At 39.9% G+C, this 26,794-nt stretch overlaps 1 protein-coding gene and 1 long non-coding RNA gene across 4 annotated transcripts in view; one reads left to right on the top strand and one right to left on the bottom strand.

The window, feature by feature from the left end:
* Nucleotides 1-26,794, top strand: part of LOC122660334 (CSC1-like protein RXW8) — a 105,194-nt gene that overhangs the window by 4,170 nt on the left and 74,230 nt on the right. For all 3 annotated transcript variants that reach the window (XM_043855592.1, XM_043855591.1, XM_043855590.1), the window contains 3 exons: nt 11,715-11,778; nt 11,877-12,086; nt 21,874-22,056. In XM_043855592.1, the coding sequence (XP_043711527.1) occupies nt 11,715-11,778; nt 11,877-12,086; nt 21,874-22,056 (457 nt within the window). The remainder of the gene's footprint in view (nt 1-11,714; nt 11,779-11,876; nt 12,087-21,873; nt 22,057-26,794) is intronic.
* LOC122660335 lies at nt 20,268-23,691 on the bottom strand. The gene is made up of 3 exons (XR_006332667.1): nt 23,594-23,691; nt 22,258-22,261; nt 20,268-20,278 (listed from the first exon to the last, which is right to left on the bottom strand). It is a non-coding gene; the product is annotated as an uncharacterized LOC122660335 (long non-coding RNA).

Below are 26,794 nucleotides of genomic sequence, written 5' to 3'. Positions count from 1 at the left end.
AGGTGTGCTATTGCAACCTGTTGGTTGTGGGTTCAAAACTTGGAAACAGCCTCTCCTGCGAAGCAGGGGTTAAGGTTGCATACATTTGCCCTCCCAGACTTTGCACTAGCGGGAGCCTCATGCACTGGGACGCTCTTTACTTATATGGAACAACCGAAAATGTGTACTTTTATCGAGACACAGCTAAGTTTGATGGGTCATAGTTAATAGTTCTAGAATAATGATCTGTAGAGATCCACCTAGCCAAACTTGTCTGGGTCATAGTAAATATTTAAGATAGCACTTCAATGTACATATTGACATTCTACACCTGTGCTATTCTTATGCAAACTTGACACTTTCTGAAGGGTGGAGCTGATACATGTCCCACAATCCCACTCTTGCAGGGTGATGCAGGACAATCTTGGGCCGGGCCGACCCAATTGGTGTACTACATTGGACCGACCCAAACCCAGTTGAACCGAGTCCAGTGTGAGTGTTTGGATCTAGTAAGATTTTAGGAAGTTTATTTTATTTGGGAAATTATTATGTAATCTTTTATTTTAAGGTAGTTATTAGACACATTGGGAAATCTCCAATTTGAGTTTTATTGGGTTTCTTATTTAGACTTTAGTTAGCCTGGTTTTAGTAAGTAATTAGGAGTCTTTATTTTTGGGTGCCTTTTATTTCTCTTTATATATGATGTAATTCCCCATCGTTAGGGATATGCAAGAATGAATTGAAAAAAAAAAGTGAGTTTGTGCGTGTGCACCCCCCCTTCTTCTTCTTCTCACGGCTTCTTCTCCCCCACTCTGATTTCTTCTCAGATTTCCCCTCTCTTATTCTTTCCCCTGCTAATCTGATTTCTTTCTATCTTTTCTTCTTCTCCTATTTTGTCCCCCATTATCTGGTATCAGAGCCCAAACTTGGGTGAATCTCCTTCCCTCTCTTTCTCTGATTTTTCATCCTCGCAGTCTCTTTTCCCTGCTATTTCCTCAGTCTCACTTTTTCCCAATCTATTCTTTGTCCTTCTATTTCCTCTTCGCTGCTGTTGTGACTGAACTTCAACAGCAACCATACCACCAAGCCCAACCCCATCTCATCCCTTCCCCACAACAACTTCCGCTGAATCCCCAACCCATCCTTTCGTTTCCCATCTGTGACAGACAAAAAAAAAAAAAGGAGTCGTCTCTGTGGAAACAGAGGTCGAATCGAAAACCCAGACCCCAATCCCATCCCTTTCGATTCCCTGAGCTTAACCCCAACCCACCATCACCCACCTTCTTGATTCCGCCAAAACTAGGAAAAAAAAAAAAAAAAAGAATCAAGAAGAGAAGCAGAGAATCGAAGCCAAAAAAAAAAAAAAAAAAAAAAAGGGGGCACATGCCTGGTTCAAAGTCCTCCTTCCACAATTCAACTCCCCGCAGTCGATCAGCTCCCTCGTACCGTCGTCATCCATCGAAGTCATGAAGCCCCTCCTTCCTCGCAGCCCCTTCCTCCATTCTTCCTCTCTGGTTCGACTGAATTAGACTCCAAGTAGAAGACGGTAATAATTCCCCCTACCCACGATCTTACTTTTCTCTTTTCTTATTTTCTATTCCTAAACTGCCCTCAGTCTTTTATTAATTCTGTTTTATCCTTTTATTGACCCACTTCCCAGTTTTGCCCTTCACCTTATACATGAGATTCCATCCCCTTTTGTGTTAGTTGTTGCACTTGCCATAATTACAATTCTGCCACCGTCCTTATAAACTTCATTGTATTTACAATTATGCTATCAATGTTCTCCAAACCACAACCCAACCGAATTCTTTTAGTTACAATCCACCAGCTGCTCTGTCCTATAACTGTGAAAGTGTTGCATCAAGTGTTTTCTCCTTGTGGATTTGTTGAAAAGATCAAGATATTTCATCAGTCTGCTATTGTTTGTCAAGCTTTTGTACAGTATCAGTCACTCCTGGGTGCCGTTTCAGCAAATGTTGAATTATGTACACCAGAATACCGCCACGATATTCTAGTCATTCTACAGTTGTGTTTTTTACTTCTTTGTACCTCCTAGTTAAGTCGGCTGTAGTAGGGGTACTTTGGTCATTAGTATGTAATCTCTCGTATTATAAATACAATGCTTGGTTGATCATATTGATCATTCAAGCAATTACTCTCTAATTCTGGTCTGCTAACATGGCATCAAAGCAGGTTTCGAATTAGGGCAGTCCCCTCTCCTTCTCGTCATTCTCAAGCTCTTCTTCCCCTCTCTTTCCCTATGTTCTTCATCCTCCCACTAGGGCAGCACTGATGAGGTGATCTACAGATCCAGTTGCTGCCCTCCATCACCTCATTCATGCTATAAAATTTTTTTCAGATCGATAGGAGCTTGTATACTGCATGCGATATTTGAAGACTTCAAGTTTTTTGGATTGATTCATCTACCCTTCCGAAGGATCTCTCCACATTATTGAAGCTCAAGAACTGCAGCAGATTTATATTGGACAAGGTTCTATCTCCAGCCATACTACGGCTTCTCTCCCTGATCGATTTTGCTCTCATCTTGGGTTTTTTTTCAAAACCCTGCAAATATCGATCTTGGTGTTCTACTTCTTTGTTGAGGCTGTTTTTTGGAAGGGTACTTCAGTACTATTAGCAGCACACTCGATCCAAGTTTCAGCTCTTTCTGGTGATTTTTTGCTTTTAATCTGTCCTCCATCGATTTCACCAAAATCAGGGTTTTTTTCAAAACCCTGAAAAAGTCGATCTCAGGGATTTCCCTACCTGTTGTTGCTGGTTTTTGGGGATAACTCTTCCTACATTTAAAAAGGTTTCTCCTCCAATTTCCAGCACTTATCTTGGAGTATTTATTGGGTTTCTCATTACCATAGCCCCTCTTTGCGATTTAGATTTTTTTGCTGCATAATGGCTGGCTCTGAGGTCTCTTCTGGCACTTCTGCTGATGATGGGTATGGTAGGAATGATACCCGTGACCTTCTCCCTAATCCTATCAAACTGGATGGGAGTAATTACCTGATATGGTCTCGCTCTGCCTACTTTGCCATTGTTGGCCGTGGGCTTACTGGACATATTGATGGTACTGTTGCTTAGCCAACTGAAGCTGGTGCTCCTTTGAACAGATGGATCTCCAATAATGGTATCCTAATGTCTTATTTGATTGGCTCAATGCAATCAGATCTTGCCAGTGGATTTCCTTCTTGATACTGCTGCCCAGATATGGTCTGCCTGCAAGGAAACATATGGGCAACTTGGGAATGATGCCCAGGTTTATGAACTCCGGAAGAAAGTCCTTCATACCACTCAGGGGGAATTAACTGTCTCCAAGTACTATGCTACTCTTCGCAGCCTTGGCAACAGTTGGACCATTTTTCTGATTACCATCCTTCCACTCCTGGTGATATTGCCTCTTACAAGAAGCATGTTGACAAGATACGGGTCTATGACTTCTTGGCTAGATTAAATGTGGATTATGATCAGATTAGAGTTCAAGTGTTGGGTCACTCTCCTTTTCCCACACTTGAAAAATCTTATGCCTTGGTCTCCTCTGAAGAGAACCGTAGGGCTGCTATGCTCCATCCTCCACCGACTGAGAGATCAGCTCTCCAGACTGCTTCCACGGCTATTCCTATGACTGCTGGTTCCTCCCCTTTTGGTGATGGTTCTACCAAGGGCATTGTCACTTGTGAGCATTGTAATAAGCCCTACCACACTAAGGACAAATGTTGGAAACTTCACGGGAAGCCAGCTGACTTTGAAGCCAAACGGGCTGCTAAGAAGAAACCACCCAAGAAGGCCCAACACTCTGAGTCTATTACTACAGCCCCTACTACTAACACTGACCTATCTCAGGAGGATCTACAGGCATTCCTACCTGTGCTCAAGTCTTCTGCTGTTACTGCCTCTACTACATCAGCTACTGCCAATTCACCTATTCCTTTAGGTTCAAACTTTGCTCGGTCAGGTATTTCATTTGGTGGTCATTGTGCTTAAGTAGTTTCCCATCCTTGGATCATTGATTCTGGAGCTGCAGATCACATGACCGGGTCCTCTAGCCTCTTCCATCGTTATTCTCCCACTTTTGGGAAAGACAAAGTCAAAGTAGCTGATGGTTCCCTTTCTTCCATCTTTGGAACAGGAATCATCAACTGCACTTCCTCTCTTCCTTTGTCTTCTGTTTTGCATATTCCTAATTTTACTAGTAATCTTCTTTCTATTAGTAGTATTACTTGTAATCTTAACTGCAAAGTAACATTTTTTCCTTCCCATTGTGTTTTTCAGGATCTGGCCTCTGGGAAGACGATTGGATTGGGTAAATTGCACGGTGGCTTATACCTGCTTGATGATGGTCGTCTCACTCCACCCCCATTACCATCTCCACATTAGAACTCCTTAGTTTCTTTTGAAAATTACTAATGGCACTCTAGATTATGTCATCCTCTATTAGGGATTTTAGTATCTTTATTTCCTACTTTGGTAAAAAAGTGTGATAAGACCGATTTTTTTTTGTGAGGCTTGTGTTCTGGCCAGGCAGACACGTTCAACTTATTCAATTTCAAATAAAAGGAGTTCTTCACCTTTTCAATTGGTACATTCTGATGTTTGGGGCCCTAGTCGTAAAACTTCACTTTCTGGTATTCGTTGGTTTGTTTCTTTTTATTGATTGTCATTTTAGACACACATGGGTTTATCTTATGCACACAACAAGTTTTTTACCTGTTTTCAGCATTTTCATAAAATGGTTCAAACTCAGTTCTAGGCTACTCTCAAGGTTTTGAGAAGTGATAATGGCACTGAATATAAGGAAAATTAATTTCAAAAGTATTTTGCTGATCATGGGATTGTTCACCAGACTAGTTGTGTTGATACCCCAACCCAAAATGGTGTGGCTGAAAGGAAGAACAGACACTTGTTGGAAGTAGCCAGGGTGTTGATGTTTTTGCGCCATGTTCCTTCCCAATATTGGGGGGATGCTGTTCTCATTGCAACCAATCTTATTAATCGGTTGCCTTCCCGTATTCTTGACTCCCGTAGTCCGGCTGACATTTTACATTGGACTTCCACCTTTGTGGTTTCTTCCAAAGTGTTTGGTTGTGTGTGCTATGTCAGAGAAACGAAATCTTATGGCAACCTTGAACCTCGTGGGCTGCGGTGTATTTTTTTGGGTTACTCTCCATCTTAGAAAGGTTATAAGTGTTACCATCCCCCTTCCCGTTGTACTCTGGTCAGTATGGATGTGGTTTTTCATGAGAGTCTTTCCTATTATCAATCCCCACATTTTTAGGGGGAGAGTTCTAGTTCTAGTGAAGATGTGTTTGTGTTTCCTCCCCTTGAAGTTCCTCCTCTCCCAACTCCTTTGGTTGCTGCCCAGCCTTTTTTGGCTCCTATAACTGCTGCTCCATCTCCTTTGGCTGCTGCCCCTTCTTCTGAAGGGATTCCTTTACAAGGGGAGCTTGTAGAAACTAATGATGGTGATGTTCCTAGTTAGGGGGAGTTGACTCCAGTTTAGGGAATCATCAGGTGAATTTTAGAAAAGAATTGACAACTCTAATATCATCACCTACAAAAAGAGATGCTCCAAAAGAGGGCAACATCAATCCACTGTGGCACCAATACCTATCCAATTACCAGCTCAGGATCCAGATCCTCCTCCTCCTGGTGAGACCTCTCCTTCCGACCTACCTATTGCTCATCGCAAAGGTACTAGGACTTGCACCCTGCATACCATTTCTCACTTTGTTTCTTATAGTTCTCTTTCTTCGTCTTTTCGTGCATTTGTGTCTTCTCTTTCTTTATTTTCTATTCCTAAAAATTGGCAGGAAGCTTATACAGATGGAAAGTGGAAGGCATCTATGTTGGAAGAAATGAAGCTTTGAAAAAAAGTATTACTTGGGATCTTGTAGCCCTTCCTTTAGGGAAAAACCAGTGGGGTGTAAGTGGGTGTTTGTGGTTAAACAAAAGGTTGATGGGACTGTGGATCCATATAAGGCACGTCTGGTTGCAAAAGGCTTCACTCAGACTTATGGAATTGACTACCAGGAGACCTTTGCTCCTGTTACAAAGTTGAATACAGTTCGGATTTTGCTATCTTGTGCAATCAATCTTGGATGGGATCTACAACAGTTAGATGTGAAGAATGCCTTCCTAAATGAAGAACTTGGTGAGGAGGTGTACATATTTCACCAGGGTTTTCTTGTGACAGTAATTAAGGTAAAGTGTGCAAATTGAAGAGAACACTTTATGGGCTGAAGCAGTCACCTCGAGCGTGGTTTGGTCGGTTTCACAAAGCCATGATTTCTATGGGCTATAAGCAGAGTAATGCTGATCACACTCTCTTTATAAAGAGGGCTGGTGAAAAACTCACTATTTTTATAGTCTATGTGGATGACATTGTGGTTACTGGCAACGATGGTGATGAGATCAGCCAGTTGAAGAAGTTTCTTGGGCAGGAGTTTGGGATTTAAGATCTAGGGAAGCTACGGTACTTTCTTGGGATTGAGGTTGCCAGATATTCTAAAGGCATCTTTCTCTCCCAAAGGAAGTATGTCCTAGACTTGTTGGCTAAACTGGTTTGTTAGGGTGTCACCCTTCAGATACCCCTATGGAGCCTACTGTCCATCTCAAAGAAAAGGAGGGTGAACCTGTTGATAAGGGCCGGTACCAAAGACTAGTGGGGAAACTGATTTATTTCTCACACACACGTCTAGACATTGTTGTTGCTATGAGTATTGTGAGTCAGTTCATGCATGACCCCTTTTCTTCTCATTTGGAGGCTGTTCTTCGGATTTTTCACTACTTGAAGTCAGCTCCTGGAAAAGGCATTCTTCTGTCTCCTCATGGTCACCTACGGGTAGAGGCATATACCGATGCTGACTGGGCTGGTTCTGCAGATCGGAAGTCTATCTCTGGGGTACTGTTCTTTTGTAGGAGGCAATCTTGTCACTTGGCGTAGCAAGAAGCAAAATATGATGGCTGTTCTAGTGCTGAAGTAGAGTTTCGAGCTATGGCACAGGGCATTTGTGAGTTACTTTGGCTGAAAGGCTTGCTACACGACCTTGGTGTTCCTGTTCATCTTCTTATGATGTTGTACTGTGACAACAAAGCTGCAATCAGCATTGCACACTGTAGGTCAAACTATGGTCCTGGCATCAAGTTATGGTTCCCTAGGGAAACCAATTATAAACCAATTAGGGTATTGCGCGCCCTGGATTAGCCCATGGTCACCCATGGGTGCCCTATTTAAATTTTAGGGTTTTCCATGGTCGCCCATGGGAACCCTAGTGCATCCCAATTAGGGTTTGGTTTGATAAACCAATGCCCTGCCCTTCTCTTTTGTGTCCCATGCAATTATAGAACCCAAAACAGATGGAGAAAATTCATCTTTAATCCATCACATGGAAAGAGGGATCCATCCCATACCCGAATGCGTAGCGGAAACAAATCGATTCTGGTTTCTTTCGCATCCCATAAATAATCAATAATTAATATCAAGAGGAATTCATAAAGAACTGCTAACCTGATGAGCCTCAAGTGTTGCTCCTCCAATAGACAGTGGTTCTTCCTTCAATGAGCACTCTAAGTAAACAGATCTAAACCTCCAATGGTGCAGCCAAGGTTCTTCAAGCCAATCCCAGATGCTTTTCAATTCTTCAAGCACAGATCTGGGTTTCTAAAACTCTCAATTACAGAAGAGAGAAACAAGAAGAAGAAGAAGAGATCACAAGAGGGAGAGATGCACCAAAACACTCCAAGAGGGGGAGAGCCAGAAAACGTGGAAGTCTGCCTCCCCCTTTGCGTTTTGGTCCTATTTATAATAATAGGGTCTTAATTAAATCCTAGATGGATTTAAATAAAACTCTGTGAGAGTCTAACTCTCTCTCTCTTTGTTTGGCAGTTTTGTTTAAACTCAAAGTGCTTCTAAAAGGTGAAGAAGCAGAATCTAATAGGGAATGATTTAATTAGTTACTTTATTTAAATTTATGGATAATTACAATTAGCGCCATATCCATTAATTCAATAAAGAACCAATTAATATAGCAAATTCCAAATAACTCCCTACATGATAACAAATTATCATGTACAACCCCCCCACTAATCAATACCATCGTTATGGAATCTAGGGCATGTACACTTGTACTGCCAAACCCCATTCCATAGTACATGTCCATATAAGAGTATCTGTGCATCTGATCGGGTCCCGCAAAACTCGATAAAACACTTTGTTCAAATAATCATATATAATCTATTATTTTATGTAAAATAAATTTTTGCAAAACCATTTCCGAAACGACACTGGATCCAGATTCCGATCCAACCATACACAGACAATCTCAATCTTGGTGTTCCCCAATCGGGCGGTGGTGACCATGTTGAGTAACTCCTTCACTCACAAAGTGTTCATGCATTCCTAGAACACCGGCTTTGACTCGCTTGAGTCTCAGTCATTGATGAACCAAAGAATGCAATCTCACTTTGCAGTGACAGGGTTCCCTCAGGCAAAGGGTGTCTGTGACACATGTCTATCCCTTTCTACATCTGGTCGTAATACATGAGGGAATCGACAAAGTAGATTTTTCGCTAATACACACATCAATCATGTGAGTACTCGCATTCGTACCCTGACATCACATGTCTAGGCATACCCAATGCGACGACCATATGATAAGGGTGCCCAACCCAAACCCTAGTCGTGAGTACCATTTTAAGTAAAACTTACAGACACATAATGCTCAAAAAGTTTATATCGCATGTGACAATATCAAACCAAAATGTATAGAAGTTCAATACAAAGTAAAACCGGATTGAACCGGACCGAACCGGGTTTGATGGACACACAAGTCCAACACACACAACCCGGTATAGCATGATCGCACCAAGCATGTTGAAGTAGACAGGCATTTCTTCAAGGTGAAGTTGGAAGAAGGGTTGATTTGTGTTCCCTTTGTGAAGTCTACTGATTAGGTTGCTGATATTTTCACCAAGGGATTGTCTGGGAAATTGTTCCATCCTAATCTAGTCAAGTTGGGCATGATTGACATATTAGCTCGGTTGCTCCAACTTGAGGGGGAGTGTTGAATTATGTACAGCTGAATACCGTGGGGGTATTCTGGTCATTCTACAGTTATATTTTTTATTTCTTTGTACCTCCTAGTTAAGTCGGTTGTACTACCCCCTCGGACTGTTGTTGGGTCTGGCGCAAGATTCTAGCCCTCCGCCCCTTAGCTCTCAGCGCTATTTCTTCCTTTATCGCTGACGGCTCCTCCATCTCCCTTTGGCTTGACCCCTGGCACCCCTTGGGAGTCCTCTACAGTTCTTTTGGGGCTCGATCTATCTACTCTTTTGGCATCCCCAAGTCTGCCCCCCTCTCTCTTCCATTATCTCTCATGGTTCTTGGTCCCCCCCCCCTTTCCCCCCATCCTCTCCTAGATTTGGCATTCCCTCCCCCTCCCCCCGGACTCTCGCGGACAAGGTCATTTGGCTCCCTTCAACAAATGGCCTTTTTACCTTTAGGTCTGCCTGGAACGTTGTTCGGTCCCACGCCCCGACTGCTATTTGGCATAAGCTTGTTTGGTTCAAAGGCCACATCCCTCGCCACAGCTTCCTTGCCTGGAGAGCCCTTAACCTTTGCCTCCCGACCCAAGCTTTCCTCCTGCACCGGAGAATCCATGTCTCCCCTTCTTGCATCTTTTGTTGGAATGGCTCCGAAGACATTGACTACCTTTTCTTTGATTGCCCTTTCACCTCTACCATCTGGAAAAAATCCCTCTCATCCATCTGGCCTCGCAGGAGAACCCCCCTCCCCATCGCCAGAGAGTGGCTCTGGCTGGTCATGACTTTCTCCAGAAGCTCTATCTGTGATACCATAGGCAAACTTGTGTTTGGTGCGGCCCTTTATCACATCTAGATGGAGAGGAACTTCAGGAGATGGACCTCCAAATCTAGATCCTTTGACCTGATTTGGAAAGCCATCTCTGTGGATGTCTCCTCTAAAATCCAGTTTCTCCCTCACAAGAGGCTCTTAGACTCCCCAAGGAACAGGCACATTGTTGATTTCTGGGGCTTAGATAGTGCTCTTTTAGAGTCCCCTTACCACCCTTAGTTGGGCTAGGGCTTTCTCTTCCCCCTCCCCCCCTTTTTCTCCCCTTTGTATATCCCCCCCTTTTTTTCCCCTACCCTTCTGGGCTTTGGTAATATATTTTTTTATTCGCCAACAAAAAAAAGTCGGCTGTACTAGGGGTACTTTGGTCATTAGTATGTAATCTCTCATATTATAAATACAATGCTTGGTTGATCATATTGATCATTCAAGCAATTACTCTCTAATTCAGGTCTGCTAAGAAGGAATATTCTTCAAGGCCGTAATATTTATGATGATTGTTGTACATTGAACATCCAATTTTCATGCCTACGTGAGGTACAATTGAACTACAAACGGTCAATGGGTTTCACGAACACATCCGTGCCTTTAGAACAGAAAGACAGGAAACCTATGATTGAAGCATCACCGACTGAATCACTTCCAGGAGATTCTATTGCGCTGACAGACGACTTTACTGAAGATGTCTCTGTTAAAGAGATTCACGTCGACAAAGTTGAAGCACCAAAAGACGAGCCGAATGGATTAACATAAGTGGAAGAAGAAATTGAAACTGGACGTGATGATCGAGAAGAACTGAACGGCCCGATCAAGGTTGCAACCGAAGAACCGACCAATGGTTCAATTGTAGTGGCAAAACCCCGCCATCGGATTCCTATCAAAATCATATCACTTGTTGACGACCATCAAGAGATCGTAATGGCTGATCGGGAGATGTGCGAGATCACCGTCCCAACTAAGCTTTTGATCGTGGATGCTGATCGAGTGGGGCTGATCCTTTCCTTCTTTAAAACTCGTCCACGAGTTTTTCTCAACATCAGGCTAGTTGATGTAGGACAATCTTGGGCGGGCCGACCCAACTGGTGTACTACATTGGACCGCCCAAACCCAGTTGAACCGAGTCCAGTTTGAGTGTTTGGATCTAGTAGGATTTTGGAAGTTTATTTTATTTGGGAAATTATTATGCAATCTTTTATTTTAAGGTAGTTATTAGACATAGGGAAATTTCCAATTTGAGTTTTATTGGGTTTCTATTTTAGTTAGCCTGGTTTTAGTAAGTAATTAGGAGTCTTTATTTTTGGGTGCCTTTATTTCTCTTTATATATGATGTAATTCCCCATCATTAGGGATATGCAAGAATGAATTAAAAAAAAAGTGAGTTTGTGCATGTGCACACCCCCCCTTCTTCTTCTTCTCCCCCCCCCCCCCCTCTGATTTCTTCTCAGATTTCCCCTCTCCTATTCTTTCCCCTGCTACTCTGATTTCTTCCTATCTTTTCTTCTTCTCCTATTCTGACCCCCATTACAGGGTCTTGGGAGGGGTAGATTGGAATCAGTCCTAACCTTCAGAAGTTTTTTTCACCTGCTCTCACCTCGAACTCACATTTCATGCTGGCAGTCCAATAATAAGTGAAAGTCCCTCAAACTAACATTTTTTTGGTGGTCAGAAATCAAAATGGAACAGACATTTTGGCCCTTCTTAAAATGTTAGTACATGCAATATTGTCCATTTTCTTTATCTTTGATATTTTTGTTTGCTTCTTGTATTTTAGACTTAGAATATTACTTTCCACCTGGGTTTGCTTTTTCTTGGTTTGTTTAATTTGATTTTCCTTGTATGGTGTTACCATTAACAGGCTTTGGGCCCATTGTCTTGCATTGTACGTCATATCTTTTTCGGCTTGTGCTCTTCTTTACTTCGTAAGGATGCTTTCTTTTTGTTATTGCATTTTTTTTTTGTATTTGAAGTGATTAAATGATGCTAGATATTTATTTTTATTGCTTATGTTCTGCTTTAGGAGTACAAGAGAATCTTTAAAATGAGGTCAGAATATATTACTCGATATTCTTCCAGCCCGAGTCAATTTTCAGTTCTTATCCGTTCCATCCCCTGGTCTGCAGAAGAATCATACAGTGATTTAGTAAGGAATTTCTTCACAAAGTATCATGCATCAAACTACCTTTCACATCAAATGGTTTATCAGTCTGGAACATTTCAGAAACTAATGGTGCGTAGTTTTTAAAACTTCTGTTTTTCTTTCTGTTTTGTTTGAAGGCTACATTAGTCTCTTATGTCATGTGCTTATGTGCTAAGTTTGTATTCTTTCATCATTTATTACTTTTTCTGATATTCCTTGAACATCTCACTGTTGTAAGCATGCCAACGAGTCATGCCTGGCTGTGTTTATGTCATGTTGGATTCATGCTGTGTCAAAATTTCCTTAACCTTAAACTCATATTTAGATAAATTGGATTTTTGAGAAGCATTTAGATGGCTTTGTTTGAGAGAACGTTATACCATGACTGTTACCATATGCATGGACTTTGAGCACAGTTGTGTAATTTTTAAACTGAATGTCAATATTTTCTTTGGATCCGTTAATGATAATTACCCAAGTTCTACATGCTTTTTTTATAGTTTATTTACAGACTACTTAGGGTTACACGTTTAGCACCCCCCTCCCCCCCCCAAAAAAAAAAAAAATACCTAGGGTTACATATGTTTTCTACATGTTTAAGTGCATATATTAAACTTAAGGTAAGTACCATGGATGACAATAGTGAGTAATGATTTAGTGAAGGTTGAAGGATCTAAAGGCTTAGGGGAAGCAAAGTAGACATGAATTGTGGAAGGAATACATTGGTTTCTGACTCATTCGATCATGTACACCCCACTGTGTATTGCTTACATCGCTATTTATGTCCACGCATGTGTACCGTACTGACCTAGACTGTGCACTCTCTCCCATTACCACTTTGGCAAACTCCATTTGGGCAGGGACCTAGGAGTCTTACCCGTCCGAAAAAATGGGGCCCATCCAATCTGCCATGTATCAAATCTTGTCCCGTGTAAAAGGGCCATCTACCATGAAGGGGCATTTTTGCCCATATAATTTTTAGAGCAATGTTTAACTTATGCACCATGGTTTATTTTCTTGCATTGGCACTTTTGGTTCAGTGGTATGCTGAACTCAGTCATACCAAATTTGTTGGATAAAAATTCTGTCTTACTAGGTTCATGAAGAGGCTGAAGAAGCATTTTTGTCCAACTCTTTTTAGTAATCATTTGATGCCATTTGTAGGGCTGAGGGACAACCACTCTCATGGCCTCCTCCATCAGTTTGGTGGCTTCATGGATGCTATCCATGTTGCGCTTGTTATCACTATCAATCATCTTCAGCACATTCAATATAGCCCCTAAGATGTTGGCCATAGTGTCTAGTAATGATCCAAAATTGAATGTTATGTGATTGTTCTTTTCCCCTTTGTTCCTGTAATACTTATATTATTCTTCATAGAAAATCCTTGCCTTTGGCCCTTTGGAGGTCTGATAGAGGACCTTGGGTAGGATCAGATGAACCCAATTAACCTACTGGTGTGGCCAGATGAGTGACCTGTGATAGAGCAAAACACGCTTAAATATGAAACTGATCTGCATAGATTAGTTGTGTTCACTAAACCAGTGCTGATCAAGAAATCCAAAAAATTCATATAAAACCAAATTAGTGAAACTTCAGGAGTTGACTGCAGCCTGTAGGCATCTTAAAAATATCAACTCAGATAAAAATTGTAAAAAATTCACTAAAATTTTCAGTTGGAATCCACAGCCAGCATAAAAATTCAGATTCAGACCCATTGAGAACTCAGTGAATCAACCTTAGTCCAGTGATTCCCGAATTGTAGATAGTGGCAAATCCAAATCCAAACATTACAGTTAAGTCAGATGTGATTTAATATGAATAGAAGGCCACAAAATCAGACCTAAAATGCAACCAGGTATGGAAATATCATACCATTTTTGAAATTACTTGAAGAATAAACATGAGGCTGAATTCTGAAATATTGGTACAACATTAGCAGCACAAAGAAAATAACTAAATCAGAAGTAAAGCATCAGCAAAACATAGTTTCAACTTTCAAAATAAACTCTCAGAAGCTCATTTTCTATTCCAACATCCAGCCTATGTGTAGTCTATACAAACTGAATAAAGAAGAATAAAGAGAAAGGACTGCCAATTCATGGCAACATTTCAAAACCTATTTTGAATGGTTCTAAGTTCTAACTGACTCAATGATTCACTCTTGAAGATAGCTCTAATTAAATCTACTTATCCCTCTAATGAGTTCAATTAAAAAAGCTTAATCACAAATTAAAACACGTGACATACCACATCCTAAAAATCCTAAAAAACTAATAATAAGAGAAAAAGACGACCATCTAATAATTATTCAGGTTACTCTTCCTTTGTTGGATTGAGACCCAATGGTTTGGAAACTTATGCATTTCATGCTAAAATGGATGCAAAATCAACAGTAGACACTTGCCTCACCATCTGATCCAGATTTCCTTTAGCCCGTGGATTACCTTTGCGCCAAATGGAAATGGTTGCTCACTTGCTCCAACAAAGTTTTCATGTTACTGTCTTCTGATGGTCCAAATTGTGGTCTGTTGTGAGCCTAGTAAGCACTATTCTTAGAAAAACCATTGGTGTTCCTTCTGCTGCAAAAAAATTTTGGAAACCAAATTCGCAGCAGACCTATTGTAACAGTCAAACACACATCTTCTCATTTCTCATTATGAATAAGAAATCCTTCTGATGGAAATTTTGATAACGAATACCTGGTTTTTCCATCACTGGAGATATGCATGCTTTCACGGCACTAACCTGATGGTCAAAATCCTTACCAGACAAACTCTTGAGACATTGGATTGAAAAAGTAGTAATGGTAGCAATATACGGAACTCATGATAGGAAAATAAGCCATGTTTTATGTATCCAATCTCAAAAACTACAATAAAAACATGGGAACTAATGGCTCTTAGTACACCCTTAGACTTACAGTAACTTCAGCTTCTATGTGGAATGTGGGCTGAAAACCAAGGTACTAAAACTCGGGTCTTGGTGCCATCTCGGTCCCTTAAAAAACCGAGTCGAGTCGAGATCTCGGCGAGTTGGTGCATTTTTTTTTCTTCGACTCAAAGCCTCAACTCGGTGGGTTTTAGGCATATTTTGGGTCTAAAACTTGGTATGCAGCCTATTTTAGGCCATTTAAACACAATGGCATTATCAGATTTTGCAAAAACAAAGTCCAAATAGGACTTTTACATCAGACCTTAAGTTGGTAGGTGACGACGTACTAAAATACCCTACTCTACACATAAATGACATAATTTAGTAATAGAAAGCTAGCAACACATTCAATTAATAGTAAAACAACTTATGAGCATTAGAAATGTTAAAGTGATACATCAAATTGTTTAACAATGTTACAACTATCATCACATAAACTGAGATTGAATCACGTATTCAGTCCCCACTCGTGCCACATAGTCTTCCCATGACATAATGTTGTTGCACTGTTGCATATAGTGCTCCACAACATTCATATAAGAGTTGTCATTAGCATATGCCAAGTCCCCTATCCTAGGGTATAGCTGTTGCCATGAGGCGTGAGACGGTTGCCATGAAGCGTGAGATCCACTGTTACTATCATATTGAGGCATGTATGAGACTGGGAATATGGGCCTAAAACCAGACCCAATGTTTTGATTGTCAAACTCATGTGTTGACTGGCCAAACTAACCATAGGCACTATATTCACAACCGGTGCTCTCCTGGCCATAATCATAGTCATGGTGAGGCTCAGATGAATGTCACGACTGATGCTCACTACTAATATCTATATTCATGCTTCTGGATGCGAATGTACTCCAGTTGGGAAGAAGAGAGGATTTTGGGGGTTTTGGACAGAACTCGCCGAGATATGGTGAATTCTGTCGAGTTAGGTGGGCTTTTTAACTGTTAGGTGGGTAAAAAAGTGGACCGAAACTGAGATCCGAACTGAGATCCAATATCTCACTGAGATCTCGACGGGATATTGGACTTCTTAATATCACCTATGGTCTCGTCTCGGCTTTTCGAAATACTGAGAAACTCGGCGAGATCTTGCAAGTTCTCAAACTATGCTGAAAACACAATTGCAAGATGACTTTTAAGCACCACTAGTTGGACTGTGATAGGAAGGATTTTCTTTACTTCCTTTGTTCTAAAAAAATAAGGGCGTACCTATTGCACGAGGCTCCTGCTACTGTGGGGTTTGGGGAGGGAAAATAAATAAAGTTCATAGAAAAATAAAACCCCTGCATAGTTGCTGTCCTGCCCAAAGAAAAGAAGTGAGTTGATTTCATGCTTGTCACATGATATTATTTTTTGGTGAATAAATAATTCATTACCAAAAGGTGATGTAGGGAGAAATTGGCTAAAAAGGTTCTTTTGCAGAACCTGGTCCACATGTTGGTCCAAGACCAGCCCAACCAGCCAATCCCTGGAAGCAGTGAAGTCTTTTCATATTCCAAGGCAGCCTTTAGTACCTTCCATTATCAGTTTTCTATCTAGTCTTGTTTGCAGTTCCTATGTCTTGGGACAATTTTCCATATCTAGGTTGATAGTTGTCTTTTCGTATTCCTAGGTAGAGTTACTGAGATTGTTTTAACTTCCTAGGTGTAGTAATTGCCTTTTAAATTTCCTAGTTAGAAGTTTGAAAGTTGTAGTCAATATATTTAATGTTTTATTGGGTTTATTCTCTAGGTGTGGGAACTCCACTTAGCTTGGGAAGACCAGCAGTCCACTTATTTTAATGCATGTATCCAAGAGACAACTTGGGCTCTTCCTCCCCTATAAATGAAATTCATGGAGGCTGCTATAGCCAATTCCAGATTTTGAAAAGACTGAGTGTGTGAGTTTATCAAGCGTGCTTGGGTGGGACTCCTAAAGCGTGGCCTAGGTGGGACCGTGGGACTCCTAAGGTGAGACACTAATGGGACTCTAGCTGTCTACAATTATCTTTTATTTTCTCTCCTTATCAAGTTCATTTCATCATCATCTACAGCAGCCGAAATCACCAGGTGAGCCAACAATTGTCATCCTATTTCACAATCCTTCACTTCATCCTCCTTTCATTGGCAACCTTTTCTCTCCATAACCCTCCAACCGTGGCCCCTTTTTATACCTTCCATTGAACTAGAATTGATCTTGGCAGCCGCCATTTTTGGCCTGAACATTAGGAACTTACCTTAAGAACTTAGTTCAGATCTTGAATTCCATATTTCTATCTTCTTCTTCCCAATTCTTGAATCCAACTGCAAATCTCCTTCAATCCCAAATTCTCTTCAGATATCAATGAGTTAGCACCTAAAAAATCCAGATCTTTCAATTAATTTCACAAAGTCACTTCAGCCCTCACTAAATCCTACTCTCTTTCTTCAATCTTCTTGAAATCCTTCTTCACTTCTTGACTGTAGCCACAAAATTCTCAAGTTTCCAGCTTTAATTTGAGCAGCCTTCAATCCATTACCACATCATTCAATTGCATAAGCATCTTTCACAAATCTATCTACTAATTCAGATAAAAATCCAATGTTACACATACCTTAGAAACACATTCAGAATTCTGGTTCCAGCTCTTTAAATTCTTCCCTTTCTCCCTTTCAATTTGTACTATCCAGCATCACAGCCCCTATCATTCCATAGTCTCTGCAACTTTAATTGTTTCAGCTTTTAGCTTCTTGCAATTACTCATTCAATTTCACACACAACAATAGCTTCTTAGGTACTAAGGACTTTTATTCTTCCTCTTTTTCTCTAAACCTCAAAAGTCAAAACCCAGTTAGAAGCTTAATGATTTTTCCCTCTTAGGTACTTAGGACTTTTATTCATCTTAACTTTTCATCCCTTAATCATTTCATAACCTTGATTACCTTAGTCAAAGTATACTTAGTGTCCCATTACCTAGACAAAGGACACCTCAAACCCCCTTGCTAGTGGCTGCTTAAAGCCTTGCCACTATAATAACCAGCTCTCAAGATGCTGCCATCTAACTACCACCAACTCTAAATCAGCCCACTAAATCTAGCCTTAGCCATGATGCTGCCACCTATCTTCCACTAATTCTAAATCAGCCCACTCAATCTAGCCTTAGCCATGATGCTGCTACCCATCTTCATTAACCCCTAAAGTCATACTTAGTCTTAATAATCCCCATTAACCCAGCATTACCCATATCCTATGCCACCTCCTACTTTGACTATTCACTTAGTATGTATATATGTATATATATATATATATATATATATGTATATTAAATGAAACAATATCATATATGATCCAAATAGAATATCATAGTATATATAAATATACCATATAGTGTATATAACATAATAAAATCTTGTAAGACTTTTATGAAAAATAATAAAATAATAAGCCTTACACTATAAATATATAAAATAACATATTACTTATTTAATTATTTATATAAAAGTAATAAAACAGATTTAAGTGTATAAAGTAATTCACATTCTCATGCTATATACCATGCTGGAAAATTACAACTATGCCACTGCTCGGTTACATTAATAAAATAATATAACACCATTAAAATATTAATAAATAACAGTAACGTACACCCATTATAATGCAAATATTATTAAAACATTCACAAAAAATTAAAATATTCAAGGCCATCTAATATAATAATAAAATAAACATGACATGCTTCCGGGGTGTTACAGCAGTAGCATCACAACACCTAGCATTAGATATTCTATATCTCGATTCTCAACTACTCATATATTCTGTAAAATGTTTAGATATTGTATTTTTTTTTAAATTTCAAAGAAATGTATGTTCAAACAGGCCCCATTCTTTGTGGCATGAGGTTATTAGATCAAAATATGGGGTAGATCTAGAGGGCTCAGATCCAGCTGTAACTAATAGAGCCATGTTAAAAGTTCCTTGGAAAATCATGAGCCTGTTGTGATGCAGATCCAAGCATCCGCAAGAAGAAGAAGCCCTAAGATTAGGGCCTAGTACTTGGAGCCTTGATTTATTTCCGTACTTAGTTTATTTTTCAGTTTGATTGTAAACTTAAATTGAACCGGTTAAGAATTAAAGATCATGGTTCAATTTAAGTGATTAATTCCTATTGGTTGTTAGGTGCTTATTTCCCATTGGTAGTTTAGGAATCTTTTAAGATATTAGCTTTTAAATTAAGTGTCCCACCCCTTCCACGATTTAAGAAGGGGAATGATTTAGATTTGTATTAGGATTTGGGCCTGTGGCCATATTATAAATAAATAAATCATGGGAGGCTCCCCCACAATTCAGACATTAAAAAAATCGTTTTATGCTTGCTGCCATTGTTGCTGCTGCTTTGCTCCTTTGAGAGTGTTGCCTTGTGAGTGATATCAAGGTGAATGGATTGGTGGATCTCCAATTGACTCCTTGCGTCTTGTAGGCCGAGAGGATCCTCTTCTCATCTCCTTGCATCTGGTAGATCAGGAGACCCTACATTCTTCAAGCTGCTGCCATTGAAGATATTCAATTACAAGTAAGTAATTTACTGTTCAGCATTCACATTCTTCTTCTAATCCTCTAACCTAAGCCTATAAATCCCCATTATCATCTCCCCCATAATCCCCATCGATCCATATAAACCCTAGACCTTCATTAAGCTGTCCAGCCCTATTCTACCATCCAAATCCATTCAAATTTCAAATATAACATCCTCACAGTAATCCCTCCACTCGACTGTAGCTTCTGCCCCATTCCTACTTCAAACCCTAAAATCCCCTCAACCTCCATTAATTCCAAAACCCTAGAATTTACAGATCCATCACTTCCAGCCATTAGTTTACCATCAAACCTTGGCCGAATATTCTTCTTAACACCTACAAGACTCAACCTAAAGCCCTAGCCCAAACTCCGACTCTAAACCCTAAAACCCATCACTCCCATCTGTCCCAAAACCCGAAACCCTAATTCTCTGATATTTAATTTCTCATTCAAACAACATCAAACCCTCACTGTTAGCTTCCTCTAGACCTGCCTAGCACCCTAACCCTAACCCTAGAATTTGACCTAAATCATCAAATCTACCCAATCGGGCAGCAGGTCCTGGTTACTTGGCTCCTAGTAGACCCTTTGTCTGTCTAGGACTACATTATGTTGCTTCCTGGTTATCTCAACCAGGGGAGATATGACTTGGATATTGAAGTAAGGATTCAATTCTGGAAGGATTTTTGGTGGAGGGTGTTGTCAAGTGAGATGGAGACTCTTTTTCCAAGACTATATGCCATTTCTGATGCAATTATATCTTTGTGGTATCCGGTAGTGAAACTATGCATGCTGGGATTAATTGTAATCTCAGATTTAGAAGATGATTTAGGGATCAAGACTTAAAAATCATTCAGGAATTAATTGACCTTGTTCAGGATGTGTCATCTGGTCGCATGGATAAAAGAATTTGGGTTCTAAATAGCAGAGGTAAATTTACTTCTAGATCATTATGTTTTGCTGTGAGTCAAATGGTTTATGCAGATGATGTCTAAGAAAACCATAGAGGCTTTTTTCGCCATAATAAAATCTTTTGACATCCAAGCTACCACAGGAAAGTGCTTATTGATGATATGTTTCAGAAACTAGTCCCAGGTTGTGTCTCCATCCCTATAACGATTTTGACATCGCTCCTTGGCCATATTTCAGATGGCTTTGGCTTTTATGAAGAACGTGAAGAGTTATCCCTTACTATAATGGAAAATATTCCATTAAGAGGAGTGATTTTTGTATCCTTATGGTGGATTTGTAAGGAATAAATGCCAAGTTGTTTAAAAGTCATTATTGACAGGATCAGGATTAAAGCTTCTAATTAGATGATTGTGGATGATCTATTTAAAGATATACCACCCAATCATATCTTTATGAATTTTAGCCTTTTGATCTTTTCAAGGATTGAAGGAGTAAGCAGTTCCATGTTGGTTTCCTCCTCTGGAGGATGTGGTAATATTGAAGTTCAACAAATGTTTATTAGGGAATCCAGGACCCCTTGGAATTGGGGAAGTGATTAGGTTAAATTCACTGGTTTGATGGTGAGTGCAAGAATAATCGAATTGAACTCATGAATGTACCTAGGTCAGCTTAGGGCCCAAGAAAGGATTTTTCTCTTTGAAACCCCTTGTATTGGAAAGTTGAGTGGACGAGGAATCATACATAAATGATCGAACTCTCATATGTCCCGAAAATTCTATTGCTATGGGGTGTTTGGGAGGTCCTTTTTTGGGGATGGGGGAAGGGGGTTCTCCAGCTGGTCAGAGTTACTTTCATTGAAGATGGGCTTGTATATGTAATCAACATTGGCTTTGATCATCTATAATCGAAAAGATCCAGAGAATGCAATTGGATGAATGATGCTTCCTTGGGTCAGTGGTAACTTTCCCATTTCAATAAATACTTTCGAGAGCATTTCATTTAAATTTCTTGTTCCAGTGGGATCCAAGATGCATCAACAAGATGGCTGATGACCAAGCTAAACAAGGATTCATGAGGCTGCGATTTGTTTTGGGGTTAATATTCCGTTTTGAGGTGTAAAATGGGCTCTCTGTATATTTTTATGTTAGTTGTGGTTGATCCAGTGATCTGTTCTGTTCACCTTGTGGCAATATTTTATATCCATTCATTCTTTATCAATAAATTGTTGCTTTATGAGACATTGATTTTGATCAATTGTTTACTTAGTTGGGTCAGGACGGGTTGGATGATTATGATGAATAAAATGTATCAACATGTTTGGTGGAGATAGATAGTTGCAGTTTTTACCATTATTCCTTTAATACATATTTTGCGTTAGTTTGAATTTTTTGTTTGATATGTGATTGATATACGACCTCGTTCACTTTTCTATTTCCTGCTTGTAATCTAACCTATTTTATTCATGGTTTTTTTTACATTTTCCTGTTTATAGAGTGATGCAGAGAAGATGTATAAGGTGGTTTATAATTATGGGTCAAACTCCATCGAGAAGAATTTTCGGCCAAGTCTGTTACAATGTGGTCTTTGTGGAGGAAAAATAAATTCTTTCAAGATGTTACCTTGTGAACCTGAGAAACGTAACCTTGAACATTTGGGTTCAAGTATAAAAGATAAGGTCATTTCCTCCCACATGAATTGTGTTAACTTAGTCGGTCCTTTTTTATTGTTGTCATTTATCATTTCTGGTATGTGATTTTATGATTGGATATGCTCTTTCTACGCTACTGTTGATGTGCTTCTACTTGTGTTTCTGGTTGAATGGATGTGGATTCAATCTGACTTCACTTTATATGTGTGCTTCACTGCTTCTGCATACATGGCTTCTAAGAAGTTATTCTTTCGTTTTAGATGGTTCCAGTTCTAGAATTTGATTAACATCTAATGGCTGCCTATTTGGGAAATCAATGTTTTAAGACACTGAACAATAGATGGTATTGAATATGGAGATGATTATGACCTCTCCTGCTACAGATAGGGTTGGTTAAGCCTCCTCTGGTTTTTCTTCAAATTCAAAATAGTGCTTCTAGCATGTCCATGTCCACCTTAGCTTTTGGCAGTACAGTTGCAGTATAAAAATATTCAACATTTCAACTATTTACCCAAAGGTGCAAAATTTCCTTGCATTCTCAGTGCAAACTTTCTTTGGATCCTCAATTAATGCCTTCCCAACCATCAATTCTGATCGGAAGTTTTTCCTCTTTCCTTGGCCAATCTGTGAGAAAACTGATACTCCACCTTTTTATCCACGAGTGTCTGATACTTCAACCTTTTAATCCGCGAGTTCAGGAGTCAGATTCGCTCAACTCATTCTCCTCTCAAGGAGATTCTTTTTCTTGTTATCCTTGATTCTTTTCTCGGGTAGTTTGGGCACTAGTTTAGTATCTTATGGTCTTATATTGTAATTTTAATTTTTTACCTTTTACCTCCGTAGGGAGGTGTATGTAATTCTCACTTCATGTTAGTAAATCAAATAGGGGAGAGGAATCTTCTCTCCCTAACTTTTGGCTGCACATCTTCTTCTCTCTTCTCTTCTCCTCTCTTGAATCAATCCTTATACCATTTCCAACTTGGTATCAGAGTGTGGTTTGAGAGTCGACCAACCTTTCAGATCCCTTACACCTCTCTTTGGAACCAGATAAGTGGAGGGTTCCAATAGAGGCTATACCATGTAAACAAACACATCGAGAAGACACTACCTGAGTTTGGATCACTTATGAATCAATCTTACATTACCGAGAAGGCATAATGGAAGAAGTTTCAAGGTTGTGATGGCCATTCGAAGAAGCAAGAAGCTCCTTGGTCACTACCGCCAGCCTTTTCTCTCTCTTCTGTTTTCTTCTCCATCGAGCAGTATTTGGGAATGGGGCTGGGCTTGCTAGAATCGCCTTAGGGGTGGCTTTCAACCCCCCCAAGGTCTTGGTTACTAAAGAGGTGAGTTGGTGGAGCACAACTCATCCTCCTACAAGCTGCCAGGTACCGCCAGATTTGTTTTTTTGCCCTATTTTTGGCTCGAAATGCTGTGTATGGTGAGTTTGATTGCTATTGGTTGGTGAGTAACATCATTTGGGACTTATGTGTTGTCGTGGAATGAAGCTAAATTGTGAAGGCAGTATGTGAGTTGGTTTTCTTCAAGTTTTTTTATGGTTACCTACTTGAGGGCAGGTCTTGGTTCAACGGTAAAGGTTGCTCCATTGTGACCAAGTGGTCATGGGTTTGAGTTTGGAAACAGCCTCTTTGTGAAAGCAGGGGTAAGGCTGCGTATACAGCATCCAAGTGCCCACTCCTGGGAGCATGCATAAACTGACTCACCACTCCCATAGCATAAGAAATATCTAGACGAGTCATAGACGGATAGATGAGCTTCCCCACTAGCCTTTGGTACTTCCCTGCATCAATAAGAGGGGGACCACAATCTTCTCCTAGTTTATGATTCTGCTCAATAGGCAAACTTGCTGGTTTGTAACCTAACATCCCTGTCTCTTTCAACAAATCAAGAACAAACGTCCTTTGACATATGTTGATTCCCCTTTTGGACCTTGACACTTCAATTCCTAAGAAATACTTCAAGAGGCCCAAATCTTTAATCTCAAATTATTGAGCCAGGTAGGTCTTCAGCCTAGCTATCTCAGTTTTGTTATCTCCAGTCACTACAATGTCATCAACATAGACAATAAGGGTTGTAATAGTACCATTACCTTGCCGGGTAAATAAGGTATGATCAGATTGACTCTAGGAATACCCGTTCTTGAGAATAGCCTGCCTGAACCTCTTAAACCAAGCTTTTGGAGACTGTTTTAGACCATATAAAGCCTTCTTGAGGAAACACACCTTCCCTTCAGCTGTAGGTAACTTGAAGCCAGGAGAGGACTGCATATACACTTCCTCTTGTAAGTGACCGTGGAGGAAAGCATTTCACATCCAACTGAAACAGGGGCTAATATCTATTTGTTGCCAATGATAAGAATTATGCTTAGTCGCAAGAGTAAATGTCTCATGATAGTTAATCCCGTACACCTGATTATACCCTTTGGCCACCAACCTTGCTTTGTACCTCTCAATTGCACCATTTGACCTGTACTTGATTGTATAGACCCACTCCAACTAGAACGCTCCCCCTTGGAAGATCTACCAGTTTCCAAGTACCATTCTTTTCAAGAGCAATTATTTCCTCAGATATAGCCTCAGTGACATTCTTGGGAATGGAAACAGAGGAGTGGGCAACAGTAAAAGCAAGACTTGTAGGAGAGAGAGCATCATAGGAAACAAACTGGGCAATAGGATTAGTGCAAACTCTCTTCCCTTTTCTAATAATAATAGGAAGGTCTAAATCAGAAGGAAGAGAAGTGATATCACTTGACTGAGGTGGATGGTGCTCAGGATGTGGATCCAAAGAGGACTCTGAGCAAGTATTTTTTCTCTTTCCCTTCAAGCATTCACCTCTTTTGTAGACAACAACTTCTTTTTCATTGCTAGCATCAACACCTGAATGAGTATCAATATCACCAACAACCCCTTCTTTGTGTTTCCCAATATCAAACAGAAATGGAGAACTAAGCAAAGGTGGGAGGAAAGGGATATCAACAACCTCTTCATTCCCACTATGCTCCCCCTGAAGAAGATGTTGATGAGGAGTAAAGAAAGGTATAGATTCAAAGGTGACTATTAGAAAAACAATGCAGTAAAATGGTGATTTTGCAGGAAAAAGGCAACAGAAAAAGAAATCACACACACAAGACAAGATTTTAAGTGGTTCAACCCCAAGAACGCTACATGACTACATCTATGGACGAGCGATAGAATGAATCCACTATTTCTGTTAAGCAAGTACAAACCCTCTCACATTTTTCAAAGAGATAGCTACAATATATAAGAAAACCCTAACCCAAAAAGTACAAAACTGCCCCTAGAGACCCACCCGGTCTGGTTCGAGATTTGAACCAAAACAGGGCGAAATACATATCAAATCGAAGATCTCGACGAGCTCTTCAATATGCAGTTTTAGGCCATTTACGCGCATTTCGAAGGTGAAACGGCCCACCAAAGAAACACCACATCACTTTCTAGATTGAGATCAGGCTTCACCAATAACAGTGACATCTTTAGAGAGAAGTTGTCATCGGGAAGAGGGATGGTAGCACTTATACCCATTGGTAGAGGAGGAATATCCAAGGAAAATGCATTTCAGTGCCTTGGGGTCAAGCTTACTCCCAGCAGATTTATTGATATGGACATAGCCCACACACCCAAAGACCTTAAGAGGAAGAAAAAAGCAGAAGTTTGGGGAGACAATGTTTCCAAAGGGGATTTGGAGCCAAGAAGTTTAGTAGGCATGCGGTTGACTAGAAAAGTAACAGTGAGAAGGGCTTCAGACCAAAAGGTTTTAGGAACATGCATGCCAAAATGCCAAATAAAAGACTCCTAGCTACCTCCAATAAATGATGATTTTTCTTCTTAGCTACCCCATTCTATTGGGGTGTGTCAACACCATAGTACTATATCTCGCGATATATCGGTATCTCGGGCCTACCGAGATATCCGAAATTTGGCGAAATTTTGCCGAAATTTTGCATTTTTTCTGCAATATTTCGGGAGTCCATCTCGGTGGGTATTTGGCCATATCTAGGCCTGATACTTTATGGACACCCTTATTTAAGCTAAATAAACACATTTAAACCTTCATATTGCAAAAAAAATGAACTCAAAGTGGTGTTTTGGGTTTGTTCCCTTGATTGACTGTATACGGTCGGACCCTATTGTATAGAATAGTTAAATACATATTGTTTAAGTACTAAAAGACATAATAAGAAATTTAAACAAAGTAATGAAACAAAAATAAAGTCAAATGTAGCCTTTAGTTTAAACTTTAAAGTTTAAACTCATAAAGTCATAAGTGCATTAGTTATAACTCATAAACTTCATAATAGTCAATAGTTTAATACTTACACAAAGTATTTTTACGAAATTTACCGAAATATACCAAAATATACTGCTCAATACACAGTATTTCTACGAAATATACCGAAATATACCGAGATATACAGAAATATACCGATATTTCGCCAAAATTTACCGAAATTTCGTCGAAATTTGAACTTTTTCCATTTCGGAAGCCCATCTCGTCTCGGTAGTGGCGAAATTTCCGAAATTTCGGCGATATTTCGCGAAATTTTGTACCATGGTCAACACAAGCTACCTGATGAATAATGCCATTATCAGTGAAAACGTTTTGAAGGCCACCATACATGTACTCCCCTCCTTTATTATTTTTTATGTTTTAGTTTCAAACTGTGTAAGAACCATCTGATAGAAATTTTTAAAGGCATCATAGACATCACTTTTATGCTTCATTAAGT

Source organism: Telopea speciosissima, chromosome 4 (genome assembly GCF_018873765.1).
Source record: "Telopea speciosissima isolate NSW1024214 ecotype Mountain lineage chromosome 4, Tspe_v1, whole genome shotgun sequence".
Lineage (NCBI taxonomy): Eukaryota > Viridiplantae > Streptophyta > Magnoliopsida > Proteales > Proteaceae > Telopea > Telopea speciosissima.
This window is presented reverse-complemented; position numbering and strand designations above follow the sequence as displayed.